The sequence below is a fragment of the Octopus bimaculoides genome, chromosome 20 (assembly GCF_001194135.2).
Source record: "Octopus bimaculoides isolate UCB-OBI-ISO-001 chromosome 20, ASM119413v2, whole genome shotgun sequence".
NCBI classification, from domain to species: Eukaryota; Metazoa; Mollusca; class Cephalopoda; order Octopoda; family Octopodidae; genus Octopus; species Octopus bimaculoides.
In genome coordinates, this window is record NC_069000.1 from 7,763,174 (window position 1) to 7,773,673 (window position 10,500).

Consider the following 10,500-nt stretch of genomic DNA (forward strand, 5'->3'; position numbering starts at 1 on the left):
GGCATTGACGGTTGTGGTGGAGGCGGCATTGACGGTTGTGGTGGAGGTGGCAGGAGTGAGCCTCAGAGTCAGCCCTGCCTCCCCCACTCCTCAGTCCCATCACCAAAGCCAGATGTCTGGTGAAAGACAGTTCTGAAGGAAATATTGGTTTCAAATGTTGGCACAAGGCCAGCAATTTTGAGGGAGGGGATAAGTCAATTACATCGACCCCCACTGCTCAACTGGTACTTAATTTTATCAACCCTGAAAGGATGAAAGGCAAAGTCGACCTCGGCAGAATTTGAACTCAGATCGTAAAGACAGACAAAATGCTGCTAAGCCTGGTGTGCTAACAATTCTGCCAGCTCACTGCCTTAGTCCTGAAGGAAATTATTGCTCCATAACTAATACCATCACAGCCCAAGAAAATTATTTGAGCATCGAGTCTAGGTATTTCATTGGGTTTAGGGCAAGCCAGCGAAATCTTACTCACCTAAATTTTTATTCGTCATAGCCGTAAAATTATTTAAAACAGTAGATTATCATCCAATCCAAGAGGAAATATAACTTGTTTATCCACTTCTATGAAACCTACCAACACGGGGAGAACTAGATGTTAACTGTGATGCTAGAGGTGGGCTCAAACTAAAGTTTATATATTTAACTCTTTGCAGATGGGAAGCAGTACTGACCGCATTGAAACACTGTGTGTGTGAGCAGTGCAATGTCTTGCTCTGTGTGGCACTGTGTTTTCAAATATACCACACTGAGAAGAATCCGTAAATACGCTGTAAAATTCCTTGTATGAAAAATTATGTAGTAACTGAATGGCCTAATACCAGTGCACAGCACAGACTGTCAGTACTATATCTGTCTGCAAGGGGTTAAAAACCTGAAGAATCCTAAATCTTTGCGATCAGTATCAGTTAGGGTGTCAGTGTCACAGATGTCTATGTCAGGGGTCAGTGTTACAGAGGTCTGTGTAAATTAGGGCTCAGTGCAAGAAAGGTCTGTGCCAGTTAGGGGTCAGCAGATTTGTATTGTTGCACCAAGCTGAGGTTTCATTTCATCTGGTTGAAGGATTCTACATCACATGCACCTCATGTCTACAAATCATCAGAAATCCCAAATTAAAGCCAGCATGGCAATATTTTTTACTTCAAACACCAGACAGATGTTAAAACCATAAGTGATGATGATGGTGGTTGTGGAGGCAAATGTTGATGGTGGTGGTGGTAGTGAGATGATGGTGGTGATGGTTGTGGCAGTGGTGGTGGTAAGTGGGAATGGTGTGATGATGATAGGAATGGTGGCTGTGGTGAGTGGTGGTTGTGACAGGATAATGGCACAGGTTATGGTGATGGGAGTGAGTGGGGAAGGTGTAATGGTGGTGGTTGGCAATGGTGTGATGACTGTGGTGGTGATGTTGAGTGGTCAACAATAAGAGGTCGTCACTCAGGTTTCAAATGATTCAACTTAAAACTTGAGTAGTTTTCCAAAAATGGAAACTTGATGTTGGTCAATAATTCTTTCGAGACTGCCTGCTTTCTGTGAAGGTCTCGGTTCAAAGAGAGACAAGGAAATTTCCATAAAAACAAAGAACAGTAAATTAAAATAATTTTCTGTGTAAACTTGGTCAAATTAATTCTGATTCTCTATTGATTGAGAATTCAGTAAATAGGGGAAAATTTCTCATAGAATTTGGCGTAAGAAATAAATTGATTTCAATAGCAACATTATCATCAACATTAAATCCACCATCACCACCACTTCTGCCAACAATAATTTTAAAATATAATTCTGTAGCTGTTCTTTGTGTGAGTATATGTATGTGAAGGCACATGGCTCAGTGGTTAGGGCATTGACCTTACGATCGTGAAGTTGTGAGTTTGATTCCCAGACCAGGATGTGTGTTATTTTCTTGAGCAAGGATGTATTGTTTATCAATAAAAAAAACATGTCTGAAACAGCTGTAATGAACCACAGCCCATTATACTCTTGAAGTGGTTGGCATTAGGAAGGGCATCCATCCATAGAAACCATGCTAAATCAGACTAGAACTTGGGAGATCTCTGGCTTACCAGTTCCAGTCAAACCATCTAAATCCATGCCAGCATGGAAAGCAGATGTTAAATGATCACACACACACACACACACACACACACACACACACACACACACACAGTTTAGTCATTGCATACATGCATGCGTGTATGTGTGTAGTAGTTTAGTGTTCCTCACTCACTTTCCTTATGCTCTTGAATGCTCCACTTGCTCTTTTATAATGTGAGGAAGTCATGTATCTCCTCTAAAGCAGGAAACCTGTTCCTGATCCTTCCCTCATGCTTTAGCCCTCTCATCATATATCACAGACACACACATGTATATGTGTAAGTGTGCACATATTATAGTCCCAACAGACAGATGAAAAAAAGCTCCAGCAGAAATACAGCAACATTAAACTGAACAGATTAGATGTGGCACAGCAAGCAAAGGACAACCAGTTAAGAGGACAGTTGTTCAAATCATGTCATTGGTAGTATTAAAGTATTATGTCATGGTTCCAACTCCATCGATGGAAGAGGGGGTGGGGGTGGAAGGAACATTATACAAAAACAAACACATTCACTTCTAACAACAGTAACAGCAATAATAACGGCAGCAACATTAGTTTGTCATTTTATAGAGAAAAGGTCAAATTTGTTTCAAAAATAAAGGTTTCCGTCAGTTATTGTGTCTTGTTATTTTGGCAATATGGTGGTGGTGGTGATGGTGGTGGTGGTGGTGGTGGTGATGGTTCTGGCAGTGGTGGTGGATGTAGCGGTGGTTATGGTGATGGTGTTGATGGTGGTGGTGCTTGTTACATGGTGGTGGTGTGTGATGATGATGGTGTAGTGGTAGCATGTGGTTGTAGTGGTGGTAATTGGTGGTGTAGCAGTGATGTGTGGCAGTTTCTAGTTATGGTTGTAATGGCGGTGGTATGTAGTGGTGGTGTGCAATGGTAGAGGTGGAATGACAGCAATGTATGGGAATATACTGCACAGAAGAATTTAACCTATGACCATGTGTGTGTGTGTGTGTGTGTGTATGTGTGTGTGTGTGCATATACAAGTGTGTGGTGTAAATGTGTGTATATGTTTGTATGTTGTGAGTGTGTGTGTGGGTGAGAAACAAATATCAAACTGATGTTGCCTTCTCTTCAGATATGTAAATATACCATGGAAGCAAGAATACTATAATAATGTGAGGAGATCAGTGACTTGTGACACAGTTAGACATCAATTAGCCATTGGCGAGACTGCAGTTAGCCATCGGCGAGACTGCGGTTAGCCATCGGCGAGACTGTGGTTAGCCATCGGCGAGACTGCAGTTAGCCACCGGCAAGACTGCGGTTGGCCATTGGCGAGACTGTGGTTAGCCATCGGTGAGACTGCGGTTGGCCATTGGCGAGACTGCGGTTAGCCATCGCTGAGACTGCGGTTAGCCATCGGTGAGACTGCAGTTGGCCATTGGCGAGACTGCGGTTAGCCATCGGTGAGACTGCAGTTAGCCATCGGCAATCAGTGAGATGGTACCTAGCCATCAGGGAGGCGCCGGCTAGCCATCAGGAAGGCAGGTAGAGAAAGAAGTTGAAGATATTGATAATGATAATGGTGACAATAATAGACTAATGAACTAAGACCTCTACCTGTAACACTGATGACATCAGTATCACCGTCTGAAGCCTGCTATTCAACTCCACTCCTACCACTACTCACCACTACTACCATCATCATCATTAGCAACAAGAAGAAACAAAGTGATAGTGACAACACAGTGCACCCTTTAGGTCATCAACAACGTCTGTAGCAAGATTTGAAACCCCGACTACCACATCACTCGTTTAGTGCGCACTAACTAATTAACAGTTAAATATCATTGTTTACAACACATTAATTACAAACTGCTATATGTGGGGGTGTATATTGAATGTAGCCTATATGTAGTTGAGTGCATAAGTGTGTGTGTGTGTATAGTGTCATATGAATCTATGATTGTATATGACAATGTGTATAGAGTGGGGTGTTCATAAAGTAGTAAAACAACCCAATTTGTAAAATGGGGCCGCTAGGTCAAACAATACCCCACCCTTCACCATCTCCCACCCTGTTTATGGTGATGTAACCAAAGGAACATAAAAGCCATCCTGCTGGGTGGATGTTATATTCCTTTGGATTATTAAGGGTGGTTAAGTATACTAAATGACCCTAATTTGACAAAATTGTCAGCTTTACTTTCATTAGAATCACAATGGCTACTCTTATAATTTACAGCACACACAAGCATAGAGACAGACATACAGATGCACATACAGAGATACAGACACACATGTATACATACAAATAGACATACATGTATTACACTTGACCAGATATACACAAACACATGCATACACACAAAAATACAGAAGTATACAGACAGACAGACACACACACACACACATATTACACTAGGCAACAATGCTAACTTCCACACACCATGCACAATGTCATCTCACAAAACACTCTGAAAAATGTCTACATGCCAGCTATGAAAGAGAAGATAACTCCTACATACATCTGTAGACTTGGTTATATACTTTTAACAGAGAGAGGTGTATATAACAGAGAAACAGAACTTGGCTATATATTCTAACATAAGGAGGCAGTACAGTAATAGCAGAGATCCTATCTACAATGTTTAGCTGATTTACAGAGAATCTAGTTGAAATTTGATCAACTTTCAACATAGGTCTGTGATCTGCATAGATTATTAAGTACATTTAAATGCTAATTGATATTATTAGGAATTATAATTAGGTATCATGCCAAACATAATTAATTAACACTTATATACAGCTTTGTCCTTTGATCTTCATTTTCTATGATCGTGGGATTCTGGTTTTACATTTGTCTAAGAGTTGTTGTGCCATGTGAAATGGAAACGTCTCCGAAACTTAGTTTTGGTTTCATGGTGGGAAATAAGGAATAAACCTCCTCCTGGATAAGGTGCTAGCATACATTACATGTGACTTTCCCAATAAACAGTCATCCATTCCCACCAATTGTAGAGCAAACTGTTCTACTGAGAAATAGACTGCAATGGACTTGAACACAATGTCTTATAACTCATCCACTGGGTCATACCACCCCAGCCCGTTTTGCTACACAGAATCCTAGACAGATTTATCAAGAAAATGATGGTTTTGTCTGAATTTTTAAGAGAAAATATTGCTACATAAAAATCACTGGTGCTGGTTCCACATAAAAAACACTGGTGCCATTTAAAAAGCACCCAGTACTCTATAAAGTGGTTGGCATTAGGAAGGGCATCCGGCCGTAGAAACCATGCCAAAACAGGCAATGGAGCTTGATGTAACCTTACCAGTTCTTGTCAAACCATCCAAGTCATGCCAGCATTATTGTCCTCATCATGGTTATTATAGTCACAATATCTCAGTAACGGAACCATCCAACCATCTCCAGAAATTATCATTATTATACATTGATAAATTTAATTGAGTGTCCCCATCTTCATTGTTACGGTCACAACATCTCGGCTTTTGTACCCACATACCTTGGGCAGGTTTCTACCATATTGTTTTGGGAATTAAGAACAAAACTCTTTATTAAATACATGGAGGTACATTGTGGGCAATCCTTTGTTCATAACAGTAATATTCTCTGTTATTCTACATGGGAGGTCAAATGTTCATGAATAGGTTTTTGTCAGAAAAGTGGATGAAATAAATACTACTGAGTTGTAAATGAGTGTTTTTAAGCCTTCCTCATCAATCAGATAGATTACCACATAACCATGAATGTAATATCGGTTGGATAGGTCTACAAATTTAATATTTTCATATGATTTATCAAAACAAATAGTTTTTATTATACTTCTGTAATAGAAGGAGTACTGAGTGACTAAAGGTGAGACAGTTTCTCACCAGAGATGAAGTTGTCCCAGGTACAAATTAAAAGACAATTTAGTTTAAGATTACAGTATAGATGTAGCTTACCTTTGATGAGAACTGTCCACCGGAGCCCTCAAATTTAATCGTTCCTGAGGCAGTACGACGAAATCGGGCATCATCTTCCTCAAGCCGAACATTCCTACAAAGACAACAAATACCCTTTAGAAATATATTTACATCAACATTAGAATTCCATTATTACCGTTAACGACAATGTCGTATGACTGAAGACTGTGTCTTTAGTTTCAACAGGGCCATATTCTTGGCAATAATAAATATTAATCACTCTTCCTCGGGCAGGCCACACAAGGTAAAATGAAATAGATTTTCATGTGAGGATATAAAGATATTGTAAGGAGAAGCTTCGAACGTTTAATCACAACAAATACACACACACACGTTTGTTTGTGTCTGCGTGCGTGTAAGAGTGTGTATGTGTGTGTGGGGGGGGGGGGTATCAGACTAGAAAGGAGATAAAGTGTGCTATCCTGATGCCATATCAATCAACGTGGTGTTGTACAAGGGAGTTAACTCTCACTGACTCTATCCAAAATAAACATTCATACATTTGCGTGAAAGTTAAAATTTTGTCTATGGATTTGTTAGTGTCTTCGTGTGATTAATTAGCATTTAATTAGGATTCTGTAGGAAATGTCTCATTAATAAAATATAGCTGAGCATTTATATCTTAGTGAAAGAGAATCAATGGAAGGCAATAGTTATTTTGTGTGTGTGCATACATATATATATATAAATATATATATATATATATACATATATATATATAATAAACACACACAAACTAAAATGGAGTGTATATACACATATAGATCACTTCTGGGGTAACATCCAACACTACAGAGTTAAAAGTTAGGGGCGAGGATATATATAGATATATAGGTCATTTCTGAAGTAACATGGTACCCCAAAAGATTACACAGGTAAAGGTTAAACTGGGGACTCACACACACACGTCATTTTTCTAGCAACACAACAAACGGCAATGATACTCAATCCCTTAAAAGAGTCCTACAGAACTTAGAGAAATTGAACCCAGTGATAAGAGACAATAGCGTAGGATGCAACGAATGCCACACTCAACGAGTGCAACACTCCATAATTAACACAACGAATACTTAATACTTCATCCGTCATTCGACAGACAAAGCATGTGGTTAGTAGTGGTTTCAATGTTGATATCAAGAATATTAGAATATGGGTTCGATTCTCTGACCTGCGGCACACTGTGTCCTTGTGCAAGGTACTCTCCATTTCACACAGTTTCAGTACATTCAGCTGAAAATAAGTACAAGTAATAGCTGGTGGGTCAACTCTACAATAGACTGGTGCCCCATTCGGTCGGAGAGGGAACGTGCACTACACCACAGAAACTGGGATACACTCAAGCTTATTCAGCCTGTAACCTTGCAACACTCAACAGATAACGCACAAAGTACCACACCCTGCTGCCCATTATCAAAGATATGTGGTTAGAAGAGGTCTCAGGTTGATAGGGATATTATAACATATGCAGTTTGATGCAATAAATAAGAAAATGTGCTGATATGCATAAGAAGTTCGTTTCTCAACCATGTGGGCTTGGGTTCAGACCATGATAAAAATAAAAACTAAACACAAGGTACTTTAAAGATCAGCAGAATCAGATTTATTACTTTTAATATAATTTGAGCAGTTCAACTGTTGTGGTGGTGGTTGTGGTATAGACACTGCCATAATGTGTCACAGTTGTATAGATAACGTTGTAGAGTGCCATTGTGGGGGTTCATTGAGTGCAGCATTATGGACCAGTTTGGAGAGCACTGATACAGAATACAGTCCAGTCTCCATTAAAATGGTCAAGGCTGCTAGAAAGACTGGTGTTCTTACATGCGTGTGTGTGCGTGTGTACATGTGCAAAACACACACACACATGTAATGGATCTATTTATAAATGGCACCATTAAACAGTCTGCCGACACCAAAGCGGAGAAATGAGCAGAAAAATTAATTATTGAACACATTTGAGGACGAAAGCTATGTAATTCTTCTAATTAGATATCTAACCTTTGTTTGCTGCCATCTGATGACAATCTCCACCCCAAATCTACTCAATCACCGACAACTTCCTCCTCCACAATACAAGCTGATGGAGAGTTCATGATCAGTTTCAAATCTCAAGCAAGAAAAGGTTTCATTTCATTCAATTAAGTGCTTTCCAGAAAGCATGGCCTTCACCACAAGCTGTTGCTATCTCTCCTGGAAATGCAACACTACATCTAAGATATTTTTTTACTATAAAGATATTTGGTGGTATGATAGGAGCTGTAGAAAGTACTGGACAAAATACCTTGTCACCTTTAGCTAGGGATGTTTATGTTCTAATCCTGTCCATTTTCCTTTTCACTTTTCTATACCAGTCATATAACAAAGTCAACTATATAAACCTTAAACATTGGCCTTGTATCACTTAATTATATTTTTTTTTCTATAAGGTGGCGAGCTGGCAGGTTCGTTAGCATGACGGGCAAAATTCTTAGCAGCGTTTCATCTGTCTTTACATTCTGAGTTCAAATTCTGCCAAGATCAACTTCACCTTTCCTCCTTTCGGAGTCGATATATTAAGTAATCGATTAGTCCTCTGCCCCAAATTTCAGGCCTTGTGCCTTTAGCAGAAAGGATTATTATTATTATTATTATCATTAAGGTAGTGAGCTGACAGAATCATTAGCATGCTGGACAAAATGGCAGAATTTGAACTCAAAATGTAAAGACAGATGAAATGCCGCTAAGCATTTTGTCCAGCATGCTAATGATTCTGTCAGTTTCAAATCTCAAGCAAGAAAAGGTTTCATCCATCTTTGCATTCTGAGGACAAATTCTGCCGAGGTCAACTTTGCCTTTCATCTTTTCGGGGGTCAATAAAATAAGTACCAGTTGAACACTGGGGTCGATGTAATCAACTTAACACCTCCCACAACATTTCTGGCCATGTGCCAAAATTTGAAGCCATTATTATTAGTTAATAATAATAATGATAAATAATTTGTTTTAAGAAATATTGCTGTTGTTACAAATATGATAGACCAAAGTCAGTAACATGGTTCAATTCCCAGTAGGTGCTACTTTATTTCGATTATTTGAGCCCTTGGGAAAACATACACATCACAACATCTCAAACTCACACCTCCTCTTCTACTTTAAATCTTAATCTTACCTGCCCGTCTTTATCTTTTCAGCCTCACCCCCACCTAATCTTAATTACATATGCCCATCACTAATTAGGGAAGAAATAAACCCCGCCCCCATCTCCTCCCCCTTTCACCCCATATATGATCCCTAAAAAGGAATTATATTCTCTTCAGCCCTCTATCTTTCTATGTTGGGATATTTGAAGTGTGGAAAAAACAGATGGAAGGGATGAAGTGTGGGAGGCAGAGGTGGGTAAATATCAGAGATTACAGAGGGACAGGGGGAGATGAGGGAACTGCTAAGATTTCCAGCAGAGATAACTACCACCACCACCACTGTTGCTATTACTACTACTACTACTACTACTACATTACCACCACCATTACTACTACCACTACCAAAATCACCACCACCACTGCATCACAACTACCACTGTACTACTATCATTACTACTACAAATGATTTCTTAACAGGAGACTATAACAAGGAGCTGGTGGAGAAAAGCATAGCTGCTTGTATAGACCCTAGTTAATAACTGTTAGCAGGATTTGAACTCAGACTGTAAACAATGAAAAATAATGATTGGTCTATAGTTCCATGTTCTACCTTTAGGCTAATAGTCCCCTATTCTAAATGGTATTTGACCCTATAGTTCCCTCTAATATATACTGTTAGGCTGAGCATGTCCTGCTCTGATATTAGGCTTTATGGTCCCCTATAATGGTGTTAAGCCTATAGAGCCCTAATCCAAATAGTGTTAGGCCCTATAGTCCCCTGTTATAGTGTTAGGCTTATACTACAATTATAAATATAGTTAGGCCTATAGTTCCTTATAGTTCCCTAAATGTGTGCGTGTTTGTGTATGGATGTGCATGTAAATATATGCGTAATATGTGTGAACATAGGTAAGCATGTGTCTATGTATGTATGTATGTGTGTGTATGTGAGCATATGTATGTATGTTTGCATGTGCCTGCATGTATGTATGTGTATATATGGACACGTGTTCATTAATCACTGATGTTATGTTAAATAATATGCAGTGTGTGTGTGTGAGAGAGAGAGAGAGAGAGAGAGAGAAAGAGAGAGAGAGATAGAGAGAGAACTGTTTCATATTGAGATAATGAAGGTTGTTATAACCAAATTAGTCAAGAGGTACCATCTGTTTTGAGAGCTGATTCTTCCAATATGTGAACCAATGACTGCCAGCTTTCCTAAAAATCAGTTTATGCATGGCAAGGGGACGAGGCAGAGTAACAGACTCATCCAATTACAATAATGCTTCTAAAAAAAAACAAACAAATTATTATTATTATCATTATTATTATGTGGGCCTCACC

The 10,500-nt window shown here is 39.2% G+C and overlaps 1 protein-coding gene across 3 annotated transcripts in view; it reads right to left on the reverse strand.

Annotated features, from left to right (window-relative positions):
• The window catches only part of LOC106869848 (uncharacterized), a 204,614-nt gene that overhangs the window by 142,750 nt on the left and 51,364 nt on the right, over nucleotides 1-10,500 (reverse strand). For all 3 annotated transcript variants that reach the window (XM_014915761.2, XM_052975037.1, XM_014915765.2), the window contains one exon: nucleotides 6,017-6,110. In XM_014915761.2, the coding sequence (XP_014771247.1) occupies nucleotides 6,017-6,110 (94 nt within the window). The remainder of the gene's footprint in view (nucleotides 1-6,016; nucleotides 6,111-10,500) is intronic.